The sequence below is a fragment of the Tympanuchus pallidicinctus genome, unplaced genomic scaffold, assembly GCF_026119805.1.
Source record: "Tympanuchus pallidicinctus isolate F22 unplaced genomic scaffold, pur_lepc_1.0 scaffold12, whole genome shotgun sequence".
In the NCBI taxonomy this organism is placed as follows: Eukaryota; Metazoa; Chordata; class Aves; order Galliformes; family Phasianidae; genus Tympanuchus; species Tympanuchus pallidicinctus.
The window spans coordinates 881,609-903,764 of record NW_026294637.1 but is presented as its reverse complement, the minus strand read 5'-3'; the positions used below and the strand labels follow the sequence as shown (position 1 = coordinate 903,764).

The window sequence follows — 22,156 nt, the reverse complement described above, 5'->3', positions numbered from 1 at the left end:
CGTGGATCTGCCTGGAGGCAGAAGTCAGAGCAGCATCAGCAGTCAAGCACCAAAATATATAGATATATATAAAGAGTCCTTATGAATTTATAATACTAAAAAAAAAAAATTAGCGTGCAAGGCTGGAGATGCTTTAATTACAACATATGCACATCTAGGGCCTTGCTGATAACGCAAATGGAAATTGGAGAGGCCGCGCGTGGCTCCAGCACCTCCTCCATCAGCACTTTGGGAAGGTTGTAGTCAAACCCAATTAATTGCAAAGGGCAGCAGTGGGCTGGGATTGCTGCGAGCAGCGCTGGGTGCCGCCGGGCCGGGCAAAAGCCTCCAGCTCTGTGCGGTCCCAAATCTTACAACAAAAGATTTCTTGCAATTTTCATCTTTTAATGGTCCCCCGTGCCAGCCCCTCATTCCGCCCAGCTTCAAATCAGATTTAAATGCACTCATAACCATTTACTGCCTTACATTATCGAGAAGCCGAGCAGTTAGAGTGCAGCTCCGGCTTTTTATTTCTCCCTCGCAGCAGACTCTGTCATGTTCAATCCATCACGGGGAGAGCCCCGCAGGACGCTGCATATGTCCTGGTTCACAGCATGCGCTGGGGCTGTCGGGCACCGTGTTGGGAGGCAGAGGAACGTGCGATGTCGGTGCTGGGTGGGTTCAGAGTGCAGCGGTGGCACCGTCCCCAAGCATCACCCGGCAGTGGCACCACGCCGATGTGTCACCCAGCAGCAGAAGACAAACCCCACGGTGGTGATTTCATGGCGATGGCTCCAGGCTCGCTGCGAGAAGGAAACAACCAAGTTGGGGTCACGGCTTCGCTCAGCTCCCAGCAAAGCAGGCAATGCCACGCTGCGTCCTCAGGGAACGGCAGCGACCAAAGCATCCAGCATGGGGACACGGATGAGTTGACAGCTGGGGTCTGCATTCCACTGCACGGTTCGTTCTCCAGCAGAAATCCACAGGGCGATGGGATCATCCTGCAGCACCCAGGAGCTGCGTCCTGGGGATGGGTCTGCCCAGAAGGGCCCCCACACCCCACGCCCCCCATGCAGGATGGCTTCTTGTTACGCTCGTTGCTTTTACTAACAAGAAAGATGGTTTATAGACACTGTGCCTCTATTTGAGCTTCGTTACATTGACTTTTTATTCTTTTTTTTTTTTTCTCTCTCTCTCTCTCCTTTTGTACAAAAGCCAGTTGTAGTTATTAACAGCTGTACAGGTTCTGCTACATACTTTGGTGTCAATGGAGAGGTCCGACTCAGCGCCCCGCCGCCAGCTCTGCTACGCACAGTTCCTCAGGGGGGGGTTAGAGGAAAACAAAGCACAAATGCAGGCAAAGCCTGGCCTGGAGGCACAGCCCAGGGGTGCTCCGAGCCCTTCCAGTGCCACACAGGGCAGAGGATGCTCCATAGGGCTGCGAGTGCAGCCCAGCACAGCACGCAGAGCTGCAGGATAGGGCTGTGCAGTCCTTTAGCTCAGCCCGACCCCCCTTCAAACCATTCCTGTGATGCAGTTTCAAAAAGCATTTTGCCCCTTTCCTCATTGGCTAATGAGCGCACAGATCGATCCCAGCTCCTCAATCCAGGCTCACACCGAGAAGCCACGCAGGGCAGCCACCCATCAGCCTGGGTTTCTTCCCTTGGGTTTTGCACAGAAAAAGGCAAAAAAAGCTCAGAAGCACCAGGTTGAAGGGGAAAGGCCATTTCCCACCACAGCTCCTCTCTCTGTCCCAGCACATCTCCCCAGCAGCCACAGCGGTGCCCACATCACCATCACCCTCCTCAGTCCTCCACTGGGTTACAACGGGGGGAGGGGGGAAAAAAAAAAAAAAAACCAATTAAAAAATAATCCATAAAAAACGTAGTATCAAAATCCTCTTCCGTATGCTACAATACAGGGTGAGCGCTTCTGCTACACAAATACTTTTATTTCCCGTTTTCTTGTTCTTTTTTAAACCCTTTAGTACAAAATGCTGCAACGCAGGCCTGTGCGGGGATGGGTGTTGCTTCTTGGGGACCTCCAGACCAGCAGACACGAGCCCATACAGCCACAGGACCCTGCCCAAGCCCCTTCCCCCCACCACACACAAACCCTACTTGTTAGTCAACTTTGCTTTAAAAAAACTGTATTTTAAAGGTTATCAATTCTAATTCTTTACTTTCATTTGAATACAAAACACATTAAGTTGCTATTATCTTTCGTGGCTCCCTGAGCTGAATTTTAACTATGCTTTCTTTGAAATCACTCCTCGTTGCTTTATGTCCGAAGACCAAGAAGGGCTCGAGCGGATGATTCCCGGATCGTGGGCTTCCCCTTTTTCTTCAAACATACGAGCACAAAAAAAAAGGAAAAAAAAGGAAAGAAAAATCCATATAAAAACGTGATTGTGTCGCCGACGTCCGGCAGCAGCCGGGGATCCGGCCGAGCTGAGCACAGCCCCGACAGCGTCCGCACACACAACACCGAACAACGCACGGGGACCACAGGAGGAACGACTTCACCAGAGGACACTTTGCTCAGTCCGGTTACACGCTGCACGTCCGGGTCGCATCCCAAATGGATGCAATGGGGAGGAGGAGGAAGGGATGGGGGGGGGATGGAGAGGAAAAAAAAAAATATAATAATAATAAAAATTGCCACCACCAAAACCATCAGTGGAATACAATTACAGCAGACGAAAATACACACCTAGTGTACTGGGAGGGTCCCCCACCCTTCCCATGCTATGTACTAGTCCGGTATTTACAATTTTCACAAGTCTTAATGCGGGATGCACCGAAAGAAAAACAAAACAAAACAAAAATGTCACGTTAAAAAAGAAGTCCTTTATAGTGCCACCAAAGCGCAGATGGAAAGAACCAGGAAACCAAAAAAAGATCCAAAAAATGGAAAAAAAAAAATAAAATAAAAATAGCCCAAAACCCTAAAACCAAACCAAAAATTCGTTCAGGGCTTCGACGTGTGTGCCATGTTTGCAGAGCTCCAAATAAATCCGTGTGGGTGCCGGGCGGGCAAACAGAGGTGCAGCTCCAGCCAGCGATCCCATCCCAGTGCTGCCCCGAGCGCTGCTCCAGCGCCGAGCCTGCGGCACCGCCACTGCGTCCCCTTAGTAGATGACCTCGTAGACTGTGGCCTTCTTGTCCCCAGAGCCCGTGACGATGTATTTGTCATCTGCTGAAATGTCGCAGCTTAAGACCGACGAGGATTCCTTGGACTGAAGGTGGAGGAATGGGGAGAAGAGATGGAAACGGGGAGGAGAAATAAAAAAGATGAAAAGGAAAATGGATCAGTGTGGTTTCTTGATGGTGCTGTAAGAACCAGGTGGCCCCCGCGCCCCCAGCAAAGCAGCCCCTACCTGGAAGATGCTTGCCCCATAGGGCGTCCTCCATGCGTTGAGCAGGTTGTCCTTCCCCGTGCTCACAAACCATTTGCCTGCAGATGTGGGAACAGCATCAGCACCCAACGCAGCGAGCAGAGCCGCATGGCCAGACAGCTCCCTGCCCCAAGCTCACATCGCACACAGTTTGGGCATTGTAGGGAATTGGAGCCGTTGGAAAAGCAGGAGGTTTTCTGGAGGTGCCCGGCCCTTCGCACACCCCCCACCCCACATGGTTCCCAAGGGCAGACAGAGCAGCACTGCTGCACAGGAGTAACGCCATGGCACTGCCACCACTCACCGCAATAGGCGAACTTGAGGGAGAGGACGCAGCTCTCGTGCAGGTGCAGCTGGTACTTGTCAGGCTTGGTGTGGTGCAGCACTTCCACGTTGCTGCTCTCCATGCCCACTGCCAGCCACTCGCCCGTGGGGCAGTACCCCAGCGAAAAGATCTGGGGGCACAGAACAGGTTGGCATCTGCAAGCACGCATGGCCCCGCAGCATCCCAAGCCCTGACGCCAGGATTTGACAGTGGGAGAGCCCAGCTGGGCAGGGGAGAGGAGGTGAGCGTCCACTGCCAGCTCTTCCTTCACCTCGGTGCAATTATACGCAAAGCTGCACCTGGGCTTGGACTCCAGCACAAACCCAGAGCCTGCAGCCCTCTGCTTGGTTTTAATGGGACAGCTGTGCCCACAGAGCTGACAGCAAGGTCAGTGAGTCTGAGAAGCAGCAGCCTGGCAGGCTGGAAGGGACGTGGCCCTGTCCTCCTAAACATCCCCTTGCCATTTCTGATGCTGAAACATGGGGAGCCAAGAGAAGGCAGCACAGCTGGCACATCCAGAATAGGAAACCTCAGGGAAGACTGCAAGGCTGACAGAGCTCCAAGTTGTGGCTGCTATGGGCTGGAAACCACAAGGACGTCCAGCTTTGCAATGCCACGTGGTACCCTATGCAAGCATTGCTTTCTTAGTAGTAGCCCAATCTTGCACCAAGCTTTGTTGAAAAAGCAACAAAAGTGGGGCTAAATCCAGAACCAGAGAGCCTTACTGCCTCAAACACTCCTGCACTGCACCCAAGGCACCTGGAACATGCACACACACAGCCAGGCAGTGGCATGCAGGGCACCCATCCAGCAAGAAGAGCTCCAATCACCACACTGAGCTCCTGCAACCCGGCCCACCGATGGACAGCCCCTCCATAAGGGCTGCACGAGGCCAGGACCTTCCTGAGGGCCCTGTGCCCACCTGGGAGGTGAAGTCGTGCTGCTGCAGCTGCCGCCCTTCCCGCAGGTCCCAGGAGCGCACGGTGTTGTCCAGTCCCCCTGTCCACAGCTTCGTACCATCGTGTGAGATGTCTATGCAGCTGGCACCGTCTGTGTGGCCTTGGAATTGCCTTAGAAGAAAAAAAAATAAAAAACAGAATAATAATTCACATCTAGAATGGCAAAACGCATGGCACACCCCACACAGGTAGCACCGGGGATGGATGCTATGAACACACTGTGCTTGGTGTTTGTCTGCTCATGGTTCTGCTCCGCTGCAGCATCACCAGGTGCACCAACACTCAGGTGGCCCCTCTGTGGCATTCCCCACCCCAAGCACGCTGGAACCCCCCCACTCACCTGACCAGGGTCTGGTTGTGCAGGTCCCACACGGCGATGTTGCCGTCGCTGCAGCAGGAGAAGCAGACTTTGGCGTCGGGGCTGATGGCCAACGCGTAGCAGGCGGGCGCCGAGGAGGTGAGCTCAGCCTTGATGCGGGGTGTGGGGGAGGCCAGGTCCCAAATGGTGAGCGTGCTGGCCTCCCCCCCAACGATCAGCGTGCGGCCGTCGGGAAGCAGCTTGCAGGAGCGGATGTAGTTATCCCTGTTCTGCAGCAGGAAGAGAGGTGGAGATGCTGTTAGTGCAAAGGGGGCCGGCGGAGAAAGCATGGGGATGGCTTGTGTCAAATACAGGGTGGCCAGCAGGACCAGGGAGGAACCTGGGGTTAGTCAGCCTAGAGAAGACTCAAGGGAGAGCTTACTGCTCCCTATAACAACCTCGAAGGAGGCTGCAGTGAGGCAGATTGGTCTCTTCTCTCTTCTCCCAAGCCAGAGAACAAGAGGACATGCCCTCAAGTTGCACCAGGGGAGGCTTAGTTTGGATATTAGGGAGAATTTCTTCATGACAATGGTCACAAAGGCTTAGAACTGGCTGCACAGAGAGGCAGCTGAGTCCCCATTCCTGGAGGCATTTAAATAGCACACAGACGTTGCACACAAGGGCCTGGTTTAGTGGTAGACCTGGTGGAGGTGGAACAGCCGTTGGACGTGACAACGTTAGGGCTTTTCCAACCCAGACAGAAGAAGGCTTGCTACAACAGCCCTACAAAGGCTCTCCGTCACTCCTGGGGACCAGCAGCGACACAGCGCAGCTCACACGCGCTGCAGGTCCTCCCACCCCGTGCCTTACCAGGCAGTCCAGCTGAGAGATGGGGCTCTTGCTGCCCGGCTGGCTGATGTCCCAGATCTTCACGCAGCCCTTGCCACCTGTGTACACGTGCCGGGTGGGGTTGCTGATGGTGACGGCACAAACCACCTCGCCGTGGCTCAGCGTGTTGATCTGCCGTGCGTGCCGGGGGATGCCGGGGCCAGCCAGGGCGTCGTGGGGAAAGGGGACTGGCTGCATCTGCCCGTCAGCGCTGACGTGAAACGAGTAAGCTCTGTCAAAGAGGAGGAAAAACACAGAGGTGAGCCCCTAAAAACTGCAAACTGTGCAGCTGGCACTGAAGCCACGGCTGCTTGGCCAACCCTGAGCGGTGTGGGCAGTCCCCTCCCGGGTGAAACCCCACAGAAAACCAAGCGGTGCTTACGGCTTCCCTCCGGGGATGGACGCCAGGCTGGTGGGCAGGCCAGGGGCCCGCATGGGCGGGTGTGGGTCGAAGCCAACCTGTTGAAAGATGTGAGGACGAGATGGGCACGGCAACTGTCAGCATCCCATCCACGAGCCCCGCAACCCCACAACCCCCCATTTGTCCTCAATATTGCTGCTTAATAGCTTAAAACGATTCCCCCTCCTCCCCCACACACACCAGGAAGGGAATGGATTTGGAAATGAAACCACTTTTTGGGCCTGCAAGAGTCAGCACCGGACTTGCTCACCCTCCCACATCACTCCCACGTCCCTGGGACAGGCAGTCTGCACCCCAATGCAACTAAAATCCCAATCTCTGTATTAATTGCAAGCAGTTTAATTCCCATTTTGGCCGTTTTTTTTTTTTAATCTTGAGGTATACAAATAAGGACTTATCAGTATCAGTACTCAGGGGAAGGTGGTCATGCAGGGAGTTACTCTCATGGGCAGAGCATAAGATATCCATCAACACCACGGGGCACACAGCATCCCAACAGCGTGCACCCCAACTTCTGCAACCCGCAACCTGAGCCAACCCAAACCATGGGGAGAGGAGTCCATTTCAACCCCAACACCAAGCAGCCTCTCCCCCCCCCTCCCCCCAAGCCCTCCCCGCGCCCACCGTGAGCGAGAAAAGGAGCTAAAAGTGCTACGTACAGCTCCAAAGCTCACCATTGGCGACCGGCCATAGGCAGCGGCGGCGGCGGCTGCAGCACTCATCTGCGGGGGGATGTTGTGCAGGCCAGCATAGGCACCAGGGCTGGTCAGAGAGCCGTTCATCTCGTGGTGCCCCATCATGGCAAACGGGGCTGCGTAGGAACCCGCGATGGAGATGGGTGTCCGCAGGGCTGAGGCTGTGGGAGGGTGAGGGATGCGGTCAGGGGATGTGGGTGATGGGTGCGCCACCCCGTTCATCCTATCCCCAGCACCCTGAGCGGGGTGAGGTCCCAGGAACCCCCCAGGAAGCTGTGGTACCCACCCAGAGGGTCCATGCCACTCGGCTTGCCGGGCATCGGCCTCAGCCCTGGGGTGCTGCTTGTCCCTGGGGTCGGGGCATCATTCCTCGGTGTGGGAGTGTTGGACTTGAGTCCAGGCGTTGACGATTTGTCGTTCTGGATGCAGAAAAAAAAAAAAAATCCAAAAAGAATAAAACGTAAAGGATGAAGTTCAGCTGCCAGGGGGTTTCTAGAGAGCCTTGAGGCAGGGCACAGCATGGCACATACGTGGCCCAAGTCTTTAGTCTTGGAGGAAGGAGTGCTGCTGGAGGAGGCGACCGAGGCCGGGCTGTTGGGTGCATCCCCCTTCTTCAGCCCACGAGCTTTGTCCAGGCCGTTCTCAGGCGGGGAGTGGGCCGGGCTGACCCGGGGGGTGGCAGGGTCCTGCAAGGCAGGAGAAAGCACTCGTACCCCAGCACCACCCACGGGACCCCCGGAGCGGTGAAACCAAAACCACCCCTTGGCTCACCTCATTGGAGACGTCAACGACGAGGTCATCGCTTTTGTCACCATCGCTGTCCTGAAAGACAGCATTAAGTTACAGCCCTGCAGAGCTGCAAGCCCTGGGGCTGCTCCCAAGGAGCTGAATCCCCCTACAGCACCCCCAGGGCACAGCGACAGCCTTGGCAAGATTTTGCCCAAACCCAGCCTGCCCCCACCCGTGGCGCTCCCATGCTGCACTATGCAGGCACATATAGAGGCAGCTCACAGCCCTGGGCTGTGAGGAACCCCCCCCATAGCTCACATATCGGCTCATGCTGTCCTTCTCCTCTGCTTTCCTCTTTTTGGAGTCGATGCCGTAGTCTGTGGAGCTCCGGTGCTTCTCGCTGGCTCTCAGACTTTCCGAGGGTGAAACTGAGTTATTCTGCAATAACAGTAAACGCATCTGAGTTGCATGCAAGAGGGAATGGGACTTAAGGGCACAGCCAACAGCTTTCTGCCCAGCACTGAGTCTTCAAAGCACCAATAGACTGCAAAACCCCAGCAGCGGAGCAAGATCTATGGCCCAAACCACACGTCCTCACTGAATGTCACCTCAAGACGGGCTGCTTATGGGCACCTGAGCCTGTTTGCTACCAAAGCAGAGAAAGGGGAGGAGCTGTTTGTTGTCGAAAAGAGAAAATCCTGCTAGGAAGCAGCAGGAAATAGAGCAGCTCCCTGGCAGCTGCTGCAACCCGTGGAGGCTGCTGGTAAATACAGATGTGCCACCTACCCAACTTGGTTACACCACCCGCCCATTGAACCAATGCAGACCAACACAGATGCATCCAGCACCAGGCTGCAGCCCAACGGGGCTCTGCACGAGGATCTGGGGAGCCTGCAGTCTTTGCAGAGCCATGACCTCCATCCCCAGTTTTTATTAGGGGAGCAAAGGGCAGAGCTGCCAGAGCTGCTTTATCTCAGCCTCGGTTAAGCCAAGCTCTGCCAAGCCAAAGGGCATTCAAAACCATTTGGAAAAGCACATCAATACACATCAATAGCCTTTTTTCCTGCAGCCCAGCACTGCGGGCAGAGCTTTGTGCACCCGCTGGGACACATCCGACACGCTGCCTTCCCCAGAACAGCCCCAACATGGGGACGGAGCAAAACATGGCAGCTCAGAGCTGTGCCAGAGCTGCGGCCCTGCACTGAGCTCCTCACAGCCACAGGGGCCACGGCCATCACCGCATCTCATCGCAGAGCCCGCAGCCCCTGCTAAGCAGCCGCCTTCCTGAGCCCCTCCGCCCGCCTTTCTTCCCCGTCTGAAAGGGAGAACTAAAGCAGTTCATGTTTCTCCTCGCTACCCAATAAGCAGCTTTGGATAACACCGGGGTCTTTCTTCTCAGGCAGTCATGCTGAAAAAACCTCGCAGCTACCAGAGAATCATGTCAAGCATTTAGAGGCATCGATCCATTCAGCCTTCTGCTGGCGCGCCGCCAAGAAACTAAATATTTTTTATTGCTCAGGCAAGGCTAGGAAAATATGAATGACTAACGCTGATTATCGCACGCATTAAACCTCCGCGGGGAATACCCCAGCGTTTCATTTTATAGATTGGGAACGCTCCCATCCTTCACAGCCCCCTCCCCACGTGGGCAGGTTAACGATGCCCAATTCCCCTCTCCTCATTCAATAGGGCTTCTCTTCCCCCCTGCTTTCTCAAAGCCCCCCCTCCTGCAATACGGGTGGGGGATATGGGCTGCATCCCCCACCCTCCCCCTCAGCCCCACTACAACGGAGGGAGGGCCGTGCTGGGGGCAAAGGGAAAAAATAAATTAAAGGATCCAATCAGTGCTGGAGGTGATGGCTGCCCTCGGCCGTGGTTATTTAGCTGGTTAGTTAACTGCTTGACCTTCCGAGTCCTACTTAACGTGGCATAATAGCCCCAACCAGCCCGGCAGATTAGATGACCCAAGATAATAGAAGAGTGATCAGGAATAAAATAGCTTTCTTAATCGCCGACGGATCTTTTTACCCGCGCTGACTCGGCTGCGCCCATTCACGGCGCTCACTCAGTCGCGACCTGAGCTCAGAGCAGAGCAGTGGGGGAGGTCTGACCCCACGCATCTGGCACTGGGGGGGGACGGACATCCCAGCATAGCCAGCGGGGGAATCTGGCCCGTTTCTCTCCTTTTTCCCCTAGGATCAGCCCCAAAGGTAACCCCTCGGGGCTCACACCCCTTGTTCAAAGGAGAGCTGAAACAAAACGGGCGCTCAGAAGCGGAGCTGTTGGGATGGGGAGGAGGTGCTGCACTCACCGCGCTCGAGTCCCGCTCTGTTGGCAGCGGTTGGGGTCAGAGGGCGCAGCCAAAGCAAAGGGAAGAGAGAAAAATCACAGTTAGAATGGGTGCTGGAGCAGGGAAGCAGAAACAGAGCCCCCACCACTGCCTGCTGCCTGCACCCAGAGCACATCCGGGCTCTCCAGCATTTCCTCCACACCCCCTCCCCTCCTCAGCCACCATTTCCCCCCTCCCCTGGTAGGACACACAGCACATGGAGGCGATGCACCGAATCACAGGGGATGGCACCGAGCTGAGGCCCTTCACCCACAAAGTCACCAACGTGGCAGTGGTGCCCACCCCCACCGCTGTGGGATGTTTGCCCGTTGATACCCGGTATCCATGGGGACTGCTGGGATATTCAGATCCGTGCAGAGGCACGCATGCCACTGGATAATTGCTACTGGTATTTTTTTCCTCCTGTAGGGAGAACAGCCCGAACGCACCTGGTGCTGCAGGGGCACCATCGGGCAAAGGGGACCTTAATGGGAAGAGCCTGTATCTCCTTGTGCCAACACACAGGTGGCTTTGCATGGAAACACTGAACCCACGCAGCATTTTCCCCTTCCACAAAAGGCCCGTTTAGCACTCACAAGAGAAAACAAGCTAGACTGCAACTATCAGGCATCCATATAGAGCTGCTCGGGGTGACCCCAGCCTGGGAGCAGGCAAAACCAAGCTCTCACCTCTGTGGTCCAGGTCGTGGTGGTTCTTCTCATCCTTGACGGCCAGGTGTGCCTGGCTGCCCAAAGCGCCGAGCGCCAGCAGCCCCGAACTGCTGCCGGTGACGGGTGGGATGCCGGGGGGCTGCAGGCCAGAGGGATGCGGCGGCAGCTGGACCGGGGGCCCATGGGCGGCGTGGGAGAGGTGCTGCGCCTGGAGCTGCTGCTGCTGCAATGAGAGCAGCGGTGAGCGGGGAGAGGGCACGGCCTCAGAGACAGCAGGGCTGCATCTCCAGCTGTGCTCACGCTCCGCTCGGCCGGCTGCAAGAACTGGGTTAGCAGGAGGGATTGGGGAGGGGGGGGGGGGAACGGCCCCGCGTGCCCTGCACACATGTGTCAGTGCAGTGGTCATCCTTCACTCAAGGCAATCTGAATTGCTGTGGCAGGTTTGCACAATTTGGCTTTTCAATGGAAATAAGCCTAAGTGTAAACGCTGCCCAGCATGCAGAAAATGGCTCTGCACAGAGCATCCAGCAGCTGACACCACAGGCGACCCTTTCCCCAACCAGGCATCCTGGAGCCACGGGCACAGCCCCATCCTCTGCAGCTGGAGGTGGGCATGGCGTGGGGAGAAGAAGGGAAAAAAGGAAGAGCATCCCTCATGCAGCTGTTTCAAGCGCCAAGAAGACAAACTGAACTGGAGCCAGTGGGTCACAGGTAGCAGGCTGCCTTCGGTGCTAGTTTCCACAAGCTGAAGGCAGGAGACAGCCCTTATCCCACTGCCAGGGCTGTGCTGCACCATGATGCCCAGGGAGCACAGGGTTCCCAGCAACGCACTGCAGCACAGTCTGGTGCAAACCACAGCAAGATACCAAAAAAACCCACACGTGCATGGTTCTATAAGGAGGAGGCAGTGTTTGCATCAAGGATATTTCCAGCACTGCTGGGGGATGCACCGCTGCGTGCTCTGCAGGGCTGGGTGGGCCCAGTGCGGCCCCAAGAATGTAGCCCACAGCTCATAAAATGCAACAGGGAAATGCAAAGAATGGGGACCAGCCCGTGGGTGCCAAGAAAGGCCCATAAGGAGACTTCTGCACCTGCTGTGCCATCGCTGTGCAGGGGGAAAGTTCACACCCAGCTCCTTGCACACTGCTCTGTGCACGCTGCAAACGACCAGGACCTGCTGCAGCTCTGCATGGGACGCAGCTCTCTGGAAGGAAAGTCCCCTGCACAGAGGCAACCTCTCAGGTCCCACCCAGCTCCTGGCTCCAGGAGCAGCCCCCTAAGGCAGCGGTGCTGATGAGGATGGAGCAGGGTATGATCCACCCACCCCTGCCCACCTCCTGCACCCTCATGGGGGGCACTGGGGAGATCCACCCAGGACGTGACCTGGAGTCAGACAGGAGCAAGCAGTTGCAGTTTCAGGGGGAGGACGCGATGCATGGTCCGCAAACACAGCTCCTTCCAGGCAGTGCAAAGGTCTCAGCTGTGGCAGAAGCCAGATCCAGAAGGCAATTAGACATCCACAGTGCTGGTAGAGAAAAAGCATAAGCTGCTTGGTCCTCTCCAACGCAGCTTTTTTTTTTTTGGCTTCTGCTGCATGGCGCTGCTCCATCCACGGTGCAGAGGGGAGCATCCTCAGGACCCAATGCCCAGAGCCATCCCCAGTGCTCCCAGCACTGCCAGATTGTGCCAACATCCCAGGATCAATCCTCCCCTTCTCAGGGCAGGAGGAACAGGGCTTTCTCCAATCCCAACCTCACGGTCTTTCCACCCATTTCAGCAAGGCTGAGGCCACAGTACTCGTGCATTCCCTTGGAGAGCAGCCCTGGTGGCTTTCCAGCACTGAGATCCAACGCTTCCTCCTAGGTGGGCACGAGCAGGGACAGGGTGACCAAATCCAGGGAGCAGCAGCAGCATCCCAATGGGACAGCAGGCAGATTCCATGCAGCATCAAGGCTCACAGCCCCGCTACAGCCAAACTCAGGTGGGGCACAACAAGGATGGCTCAGCCCTTTGAGCCTTTCCCTCCAATGAAGCAGAAAAACACCGGTTCTCCCTTTTTAATTAAGCTAGTGGCAAACACATCCATCCTGCGGTTCGCTGAGCTGCCTGGGATCAGCAGAGGTGTGGAAATGAGCACCAAGGCACGACGTCCTGCGATGGATCCAAAGAACACAGATAGGGCATTTTCCTCCCCTGCAGAGGCAGGAGCAGCGCGGAGCTGGCGGCTCAGATCCCTCCTGGAGGACACAGAACGAGGAAATCCTGCACAGCAGAGCGGTGGGATGCAGCAGGCCTCGGCGATGCTCCTCAGTTGAGAAGTGCCACCCTTCTCCAGCTTCCCTTCATCCCCAGAAAAGGTGGTTTTCAAACCCCACATCAACGTGGATTTTCCAACAGCACCCTGGGCACAGCTGCAGGAGCTCCATCACCAAAAAAATCATCCCCAAGGCTGCCGCCCCATAGCTGGAGCTACACTGCACTGGGATGCCTGGTGCCAGGGGTGGAGGGCTGCAAGCCCCAGCTCTGCTTGACAAAGCACCACAGGAGTCGCAGGGATGCAGGGCGATAGCAGTCCTGCTGCTTCCAGGTCGAAGCTGCTTCTTCCAGCACTGCCCCAACATAAAGGGCAGACGCAGACCAGCGCTCTGTGCTTGGACATCCCACCTGCAGCCAGCGCTCAACGTCGCCTTTAAATCCTGAGACACCACCCTGCAGCACCGTGCTGCAACGGTGCTGCAAACCCAGCGCAGGCAGGCGGCCAAATTCTGCTCCCAGAGCATCTGAGGATCAGATCCCAGCCCACACCAGGAGCCGCGATGGATGCACGGCGCGGAGACGTTCGCGCTTCCCTCCTGGGGTCTCTCGGCGTGCACCAGGCAAATATGGGTAAGATATGAAGAGGTTACGGTTGATGAGAAAGGCTGGCAAGGAGTATCTCATACGTAGAGTGTTTTTAATTGGATTATGTACATCATGCTTCATGCCTTTGTTAACCGATTTAATGGTTCACCACTTAAGTTCACCACTTGCGTTAAATTTAGTAAAGTAGTCTAATCATTTCCAGAGCTATAACCAAATCAAGGGCTCAATTTCACAGAAGCCTGAAGCAGAGGAACTGTGAGACAATGGCCTAGATGCATAAAATTAACAGTTCTTGACCTCGAAAGGGGCGAAAAAAAGGTTTGAACGATTTGATGCATTTTCTTTTTTTTTTTTTTTTGCATGCATCAATTTGGTTTTTGGCACCTGCAGCAGGGCAGTGGGGCAGACTGGCTGTACACCTGCAGCACCCTCAGCACTGGGCTCCCCATAGCCCTGCCTGGACATTCACATCACCAGGATCACGATTACACCAACAGAACCCGACTGTGTGGGATGGGATGCCCATCGCCATGCCCAGTCCCACCATGGGATGCCCGTTGCTGGGGGATGCTCTGGGCACACAGGGCCCAGCTCAGCTGCAACGCTCTCTTCCTCGCTGCCCCCAATTCCTGCCTCGTGCAGCTTTGTCAGGCAAAACGATTACATGGCTGGCTGCTTAACAACGGGGTGACACTCGTGTTAGCGCTGATCCAAGGAAGCAATTACCTTGAAAATGGGGGTCGCGAGCCCCGCTCATTTACTTTAATTGAATTCCAATATCTGCCTCTAGCTGCCTTGACTCCACGCTACGGCTTCGAGCAGCGAACCAAAGCAGAGCCTCCCACCCACAGCCACTCAGAGCACCCATTAAAATGGAATGATGCCTACAGAGCCCCCGGGTTCTGCAGGGTGCACAGAGCTGCGCTCCCATCGCAGCAGCAAGGAGCCAGGTTCTCCCTCCACAGCCACCCAACAGCACGGGTTAAATGCTAACAGGTGAAGAAGCCTCCTTGTACAGGGAGAAAAGAAGTGCAAATCACTGCTGCAAAAAACAAATGAATAATCAGTGATTTTGAAAACAGACACCCAATGCCAAAGAGCTCCCAAGGCGGGATGCCCACCAGGGATCTGCTATCCACAGTAAGCAGATCCAGCATGGGTGGCTTGCTGCACGGCCGAGGACACCGTTACACCACTCACAGAGATATGCAAACAGATTAGTCTGAAAACCCCTCGAGATCCACGTAACGCTCAAGTGGGTAAAGGTCAATGCATGGAACAGCTCTGCCACGCGTGCACCACATTTCACATCAACAGTACAGCAGAGGCAAACCCGGGCTGGGGGGCTGCGGGGAGTGGGAACCCGGCACAGTTCCCAGCCTGGGGATGTGGGTGTTTGGTGCTGGGGGCTCCCGGTGCTGCACCAGTGCTGGGGATAATTGGGGAGCGGAGCCACAGCATCGCTCAGTGTCAGATCAGGGACTGGGGGACGGTCGGATTCGGGGTGCTGCCCCTCCCTGACGCCGCCCGAGCGCAGGGTTGCCTCTGGTTATGGTAAATGATAGGAATAAAAGGGGTATACACACGGTGAGAGGCAGATTGGGAAGTCCACGTACCCCGATGATAGCATTCAACTCCGTCATTGTCACTTGCTTGGCACGTTCAACAGCCTGTGCAACTTGCTGTTGGTGCTGCAGGGACAGAGGCAGGCGTGTGGGTCAGAGCATGCGGGCACCGAGCCGGGACCCCCCCCCCCCCCACCCCAAACTCCATTACCCCTACAGGTTTTGCCCATGGGAAACGAGCCCAGGGACATCTTACCTCTTGTGACAGAAAAGGCATAATCTGCGCTAAAATGGTATTCAGCCTTTTAGCAATTTCTGTCTGAAAAAAGGGAAGAAGAAAAAGCAACGGTTAGCAGAAAGCAGCCTCCTGCAATAAGCAATCATGTGCACACCCCTCCCCATAACCCCATCCACACCAAGGGAAACTGCAGCTCCCAAAAGAGGCAGTGAAAGCACACCTACGTTCGCAGGGCAGGGGCTGCTCTTTCACTTTTTGGTGTTTTGGGTCCTTTCCTATCACAGGACCAAGCGTCCCCAGCAGCCTCACACCAGCCTGAGTTTGGGAAGGAGGACCACGAAGGTCGGGATGGACTGGCAACGTGCAGATGCTTGCTGGGTACTTGCAAAGCTCCATCCCCAGCACTGCTCCGCAAAGGACTGCTGCAGGAGAAACCCCTGCACACACAAAGCACCGTGCACCGAGTGCCTGGCCAGCACTGAGCCCCAGCCAGAGCCATGTGGAGCCTCTGGTTTGCTCTGATCTCATCAGGATCCTTCCCCAGCCCAGACCAATGCCAGAGTTGCTTTTGCCCTCCTTACATCACCCTCCAGAAATTTAACCCGTAACCATTTACACCTGTCAGCCTGACCACACTATTTAGGAGTTTAATAATAACAGCCCCGTGCTGTCAAACTGTGGTTTCTGCAACGTCTCCATTAACCCAGAATAACATTTTCATCTGGTTAAAAACCCAGGCACAGACTTGGGGTGAGGCAGCACCGCGTGCTTCAGCCCCAGGGGTGCAACTCCTGCAGGGTCAGGGCGCCCAGACCACGGCTGAGGCCCTACAGAGAGCACCTCCAGGCAGAGCCCTCTGGGGGGCAGCTCCCCCAGAGCCATGGCAGTCCCCCGTCCCCACCCTGCTGCTGCTGTTAGAACATCCACTACTCCAACACAAGCAATTCTTAAGCAGCTATAAGGGTTCAGCCCACAGCGGCAGGCGGGAGCACCATCACATGGCTGCAAACCCTTCCCATCAGCACAGGCACGTCTCTCCCACTGCGGTGCCTCTTCCTTTAGATCTCAGAGGGGAAAACTCTAATTCTGCATTTTGGGAGGGGGGGGAAAAAAAACAGCCAACTCAATAGCTCGACGTTGCTTTGAGGAACCAGGCAGAAGCAGGGGGATAACCATGCAGCACAGACAGCCCCAGGGCCCCGCAGCCGGCACCCAGGCAGCGCCTGTTTAGGCTTCAAAGCAGCCACAGTATTTCTGGCCGCTAGCTTTGCAGAAAGCATCGCTGCTCGGGTTTCACCTGCTGCTTTTCTTAGCCCTCGAGGGGGTCAAGGGAATTTGCTGGCACTCTGCTTCGAGGCAGAGGCATCTCTGAGCTGTTCCATTTGCTCCAGGTGCATTAGCTGCAGCCGGGGCCATAATGGACCTGAATGCACAGACACAGCGTGCCCTGCACTTAGGATGCTCCCAGCACAGAATGGCTCCATCCAAAAAGGTAATGCTGCAAAACCCCTCCGAGCCCTTCAGTGCACCACAGCCCCACCAGTGCCTGCGCTGCCCACTGCTCTGCCATAGGGACACCTTAATGGCTGCTTTGGCATCCATACATCGATCAGATCGTGTATAAACTGTGCCTCCATTAAATATTTACGCCTTCTGCTGATGCCCGGCGGGTCGGGACGCAGTGAGCTCTCAGTGCTGCACAGCTCCTCCAGCACCACAGGGAGCAGCTGCTGAGGGCTTCGTGCTGGTGAGCTCCAGAACAAACCCAACCTTTAGCCACAGCCATTTGGGTGCAAATGGCAGAACCTCACATCCAGCACGATGCAGAGGTAGGGGAGGAGGTGTTGGGTGCTCTCTGGGTACCACCAACCCACCCCCACTTCAGCAATCCATACCAAGAGCTCCCTCTGCTCTCTTGTCCCATTTTACCCCAATTTCCAGCCAAGATTTGGCGCAAAGCTTCACCTCCTGCAAAGCCACTTCCCACAGGGGATCTCCAAGAAGCAAGCGGGTGCTTCTGGCTAAGATACAATGCTTGCAGCCATGGATTTCCCCGTTCACACGAGATCCAATAACCTCCAAATGCCCACTCTGCACACGTGAAGCCCCACTTATCTCCATGAGATGTTTAATCGGTGGCAGAAAGGGCGGCCCTGGAGCTGGGGAGGGTTTCACCCCCAGCACTGCCCTGCACAGGGGCCCATTCACCACCGGGCAGCTCCAACCATGAAAATTCCCCATTCCCAGCACGGGGTTGCCATGGCGACCGCAGGCACCGCATCCCGCATCCCTGCCTCGGCAGCACCGCGGCACGAAGCGCCTGCTGCACCCGCAGCCAGTGGGGGAGAGCAGGGACCGAACCCAGGGAGGGGGGCAGGGCGGGGGCACTCAGCAGGATGCTCCAAGGAACTCAGGGACCTACGCAGGCTGGGACGCACGAGGCAGCCCCAGGCAAGGGCGAGAAGTCGGACCCGAAATCCCGACTAATCCCCATCCCATCCCTGCCAGGGCTGCGCCTCGCTGCAGGGAGCGCGGCCGGCTGGCACAACAGAGCGCACATGGATGCCGGCTGTAAATCAAGCACCGACCCCCATGCCCTGAGGGCAGGCGCCGGCTGCAGGCACGGTGCTAAATAGCTGTGCCCCTCCGCCCTCCCCGCCACCCCAAACCTGGGCAGGGCACAGGGAGGTTAAATAACGCCGGAGGGCGCAGGGAGCGGGGCTGAGAGGAGCTGCCCAAAGGTCCGAGTGGAAACGGGACGCCCCAAGGAGCGAGCCACCCGCAGTGCCATCTGAGAAGGGATTTTGGGGTAGCGCCAGACCAAATCTCAACCAACTCCAGCATCAGGTGGGACAACAGCAGAGCCACGAGGCTGGGCGCATGGCACAGCTGGCCCGGCCCTTTTCGCTTTGGAGGCGGCACCGGTGCGCTCTTTAACAGCACGATTTGGGTTTTCCAGCGCCATCCCAAACCCCAGCACAACAGGACGGACAGCACCTCACATCCCACCGCGGCTCCCAGGCAAAAGAACCACCACCCACCAACGCTCCTGGGGGAGCCCGGCGTCACCCTCACCCCAAACCCACCCAGCTCCCCAGGAAGACGCCCTGCCCCACACACCGCCCCAACCCGCACAGGGCAGAAGGCCGGGCTCAGCCCCACCTCCCGCACGGCACCAGCAGCGTCTGTTGAAGCCGGGAGATTGTCTCCGTAAGCACATGGAAATCAGGCCCTTGAGCAGCGTGGTTCTCACTCCGGCACACAATTATGGGCACTTTCAGCTGTCTACCACTATTTCAAGTGCTCTCTCCAACCGGGCTGTCAATGGCATGTTGAAAGCTATTTGTGGCTGCTATCGTTATTAGCAAAGTGGAGAGCGGCGCTGATGAGAATTAAATTCGGGGAGGGGGCGCGGAGGGCAGAGCCCCCCCCAGCACGGCGGCCCGCCCCTACCAGCTCCATCCGCTGCTCCCAGCGCAGGGTGCACGGGGCTCTTGGAATATTCCATAGGAGAAAGCAAAGGGGAAGCGTGGCTCAGGGATGCTCCGAAGCACCGAGGGCTCAGCCCCAAAACACAGCACTCCAACACCCTGCCAGCAGGTCCCCTTCCCAGCACACGCTTCTCTCGAGGAAGCACTGCACCCTCTGATAGCAGAGCTCCGGAACGAGGGGTCTCTCGGGGGGGGCATCGAGGAACCCAAACGGAGCTCTGCCGCTCAAAGCAGAGCCCCCCAGCAGCGCCGCACCGCCGTCACTTCCCGACTATTCCCTACATACGGAGTTGCTTATGGAAGTCCCGTTATTGTTACTTTTTTTTTTTTCCTTTCTCCTCCCTTCGAAAGACACGAAACGGAGCAGAAAGGAAAAAGAAAAAAAAAGCCACCACCGCAGCCGGGGCGAGGACGAAGCGCTTAATATTCAGCGCCGAAGAGATAATCTGTTATATAAGCCCCCAGCCAGACAATCCCCTTTTGCTTAAAGATGAAGTATCCATCAATGTTTGTCTCGAGCAGATGTAATCACACGCAGTCAAGTCTGGAGGGCAGGACACCGCATGAATAATTCAGGCACTTCAGTCTACTTGATTGTGTGCAGATAAACACAAGTCAACCGCTAAGCGGGTCAGCCGGGGCTGGGGGCAGCGCAGCCATGGGGCTGCTGGGGGTCCCTGCAACGGGAGGGGAGAGCGGGGGTGCTCTGGTGCTGAGCCCCCAGCCCCACTTTGCCCCTGGGTTCCCCCCCGGCACCATTAGGGCGCACAGTGATGCCGCAGCACGGAGCGCAGCGGAGCAGCCCAACCCGGCCATGCAACCCCCCCCCCCCCCCACTCCAATCAGCTCTCGCATGCAAGCAACCCCCGGTGCAAAACATCCGGGAAATAACAACCGCTTCCAGCGCTGCCATCGGCAGAAAAGCTCCGTGCTTCCCTGCCTTATTTCGTGCTCTATTTCAACACCTCCGTGCGCTCGCACAGGGCGAAGCCAAGACAGCCAGGAGAGAGCAAGCAACCCGAAACAGAGCACGGCAGGGGCTGGGCGCGCACCTGCTGGGATCAGCCGCAGGGAAGGCAATATTTAATAAAGAACAAACACCAAATACATTAATTAATCAACAAAAAGCAACCCTGAGCCAACGCCACCGGAGCGGCGGTCGCGGCCGTTGCCCTTTTGCAGCAGGGAACACAGCCGTGCACAGCTCAGCTTTTGCCAACGCTGCTCCGGTGCTGCTGCCGAGCAGAGCGCTGCCGAGCTGCACTGCTGCCGTGCCTGCACTGCTGCCCAGCCCTGCCCTGAGTGCATCACCAGAACCGCGTCCGCCCGCCAGCGGCAGCGCCGGTAATCGGCTCTCATTGCAATAATAACTTTATTCCTTTAAGTTTCACCATCGTGTGCCCACGGCCCCGAGGCTCTTTAGCTGTAATCTTATCAAGGCGGCACACCGCACCCCGCGCCGCTTTCCCTATGGGGCAAATGCTACGGCGAGGAGAACCCAAAATCCACCGACGCAGCACCAAACATCGCTCGGTTTCCTCGGCACCGAGCGATGCACCGCCCTTGGTGCGCCCTGCAGCTCAGAGCAGGGCTGCAACCTCGGAGCAGCAGCCCCGGGATGTGCACGCAGAGCCCCGGCTGCACGCATCTCCTCTGCACGAGGTCGCTTCCCCGCAACGCTCCTTGCAAAACGCAGCCTTGCTTCCCAACGCACGCGGATCCCACCGCCCCAAACCTCGCACCGCTGCCGACCCACTGCTGCCATCAGGGCCCGTTCTGTCACTTATAAGCAGCCCAAGCAGCCCCCCCACCGGCGCTCACCTGTTTGTGCATCTCGATGTTCAGCCCGTAGGACATTTCGTAGTACTGGCAGGAGGGGAAAAGAAAGGGAAAACAACAAAGGCGGCATGAATTGGGACTGCCCGAACATCAGGGGCCGTTTGCACGGGGTTGGAGGCGCATGCAACCGGGGGGGGGGGAGGGGGGGGCCGGCCCCCTGCTCCCAAGAAACAAAGTGGGGCCGAGGGGAGGATCGAGGCGCTGTGAGGAGAGCCAATTACTGCAGGTCCTGAGTGGCTGCGGGGGCAGACAATTGCTGGAGGGTCCCAATTGCTCGGGGGGGTTCCCCGTATCGCTTAGTAGGGGAGAGGTGCCAGAGTTGCTGGGGGTCTCAACCTTTTCAGGGGGTCCCATTGCTAAAGGGGGGTCCCCGAGTTGCTGGGGGGGAGTGGGGGGGTGGGAAAGGGGAGCAACTGCTTAGAGGAAGGGGTCCCAATTGCTAAGGGAGTGTCCCAACCGTTTGAAGGCGGGGAGTCCCCAAATCGTTCTGAAACGGAGTGGGGGGGGGGTGTCCCTAAATGGCTCCGAGGATGAGACGGGGGGGGGTGGGCAGCGGTGTCCCCAACAGGACGACAGCCATAGCTTTGCGCTTTTCCGGGGGGAGGATCCCCTCAGAGCCCCCCCCCAAGAGGAAGGCACTGCTGGGGGGGGGGGGGGGGAGGAACACAACGAGGCATTCCGGTCCCGGTGCCAACCCCCCCTTCCCCCCATCGCGTCCGTCCCCCCCCCCAGGCGCTCCCACCGGCCCCATCCCCACTCCCACCCCCTCGGCCGTGTCTCCCCCCCCCCTCTCCCCCCCGCTTACCATCACGTAATGGCGCTGCATCTCGGTCTTCTCGTTGGCCAGCTTGTCGTACTCCACTTTCAGGCTGCGAAACGCAGAGCGATGAGAGGCTGTGAGGGAGGGGGGCGGGGGGGGAAGGTCCAAGCCCCGATGTCGTCGCCCCCACCCCGAACATTTTCTCGTGTCCCTCCCCCGCTGTACCTGTGGTACTGCGCCTGCAGGAACTGAAACTCGTCCTTGATCCGATCGCACGATTCGGCCACGGTGAATTTGAAGCCCGGTTGGCCCGGCTGGTGGGGGGCCTGGGGAGGGGGGGGGCACAGCGCTCAGCGGGGGGGTACAAAGGAGGGGCAGGGGGAGAACGGGGGGAGGGGGGGGCTGGGACTCACCGGGTGCCGACCCTGCGGGTACATGGCCGGGGGGGGCCGGCGGCGGAACAAAGAGCGGAGGGGGGAAGGGGGGGCCCGGGGAGGGGGGGGGGAAGAGGACGGTGCGTCGCCCCCCCCCGCCCACCCGGAAGGAGTTCGGGACGGGAGGAGCGGAGACGGCGGGGGGGGGGGGGAAAGAGGGAGAAGGGGGGGGGGGAAGAAAGAAAGGAATAAAAAAAAATAACAGAAACCACAGAAAGGAGGGAAAAGGAAAAGGAAGAAGTGAGGATAACAAAAGGAGAGGAATGAAAGGGCGGG

General features: G+C 57.3%; 1 protein-coding gene across 9 annotated transcripts; it reads right to left on the bottom strand.

Moving 5' to 3' along the window:
- Window positions 1–1,118: 1,118 nt before the first annotated feature.
- TLE3 (TLE family member 3, transcriptional corepressor) lies at window positions 1,119–21,927 on the bottom strand. 9 transcript variants are annotated; one of them, XM_052671849.1, is made up of 20 exons: window positions 21,860–21,898; window positions 21,672–21,772; window positions 21,492–21,555; window positions 20,669–20,713; window positions 15,375–15,437; window positions 15,140–15,244; window positions 10,710–10,914; window positions 10,003–10,019; window positions 8,010–8,129; window positions 7,734–7,784; window positions 7,493–7,648; window positions 7,249–7,381; window positions 6,927–7,123; window positions 6,229–6,305; window positions 5,829–6,078; window positions 5,001–5,248; window positions 4,624–4,771; window positions 3,681–3,831; window positions 3,359–3,435; window positions 1,119–3,217 (listed from the first exon to the last, which is right to left on the bottom strand). In XM_052671849.1, the coding sequence occupies exons 1-20, from the start codon at window positions 21,881–21,883 to the stop codon at window positions 3,110–3,112; spliced, it is 2,340 nt and encodes a 779-aa protein (XP_052527809.1). In that variant the 5' UTR covers window positions 21,884–21,898; the 3' UTR covers window positions 1,119–3,109. The 9 variants fall into 9 exon arrangements, with proteins under 9 accessions (XP_052527809.1, XP_052527811.1, XP_052527810.1 ...); XM_052671851.1 differs by having other exon boundaries at window positions 6,942–7,123; XM_052671850.1 differs by having other exon boundaries at window positions 10,710–10,911.
- Between the last annotated feature and the right edge of the window lie 229 nt (window positions 21,928–22,156).

What these genes read in the sequence shown, in the direction of transcription:
- TLE3 (XM_052671847.1), bottom strand. Translation starts at nt 21,883, where the DNA reads ATGTACCCGCAGGGTCGGCACCCG. An exon ending in TCCATCCCCGGAGGGAAGCC is followed by an intron (nt 6,079 to 6,228) that starts GTAAGCACCGCT and finishes CCTCTTTGACAG; the next exon opens with AGCTTACTCGTTTCACGTCA. An exon ending in CCTCAAGTTCGCCTATTGCG is followed by an intron (nt 3,436 to 3,680) that starts GTGAGTGGTGGC and finishes CCACATCTGCAG; the next exon opens with GCAAATGGTTTGTGAGCACG.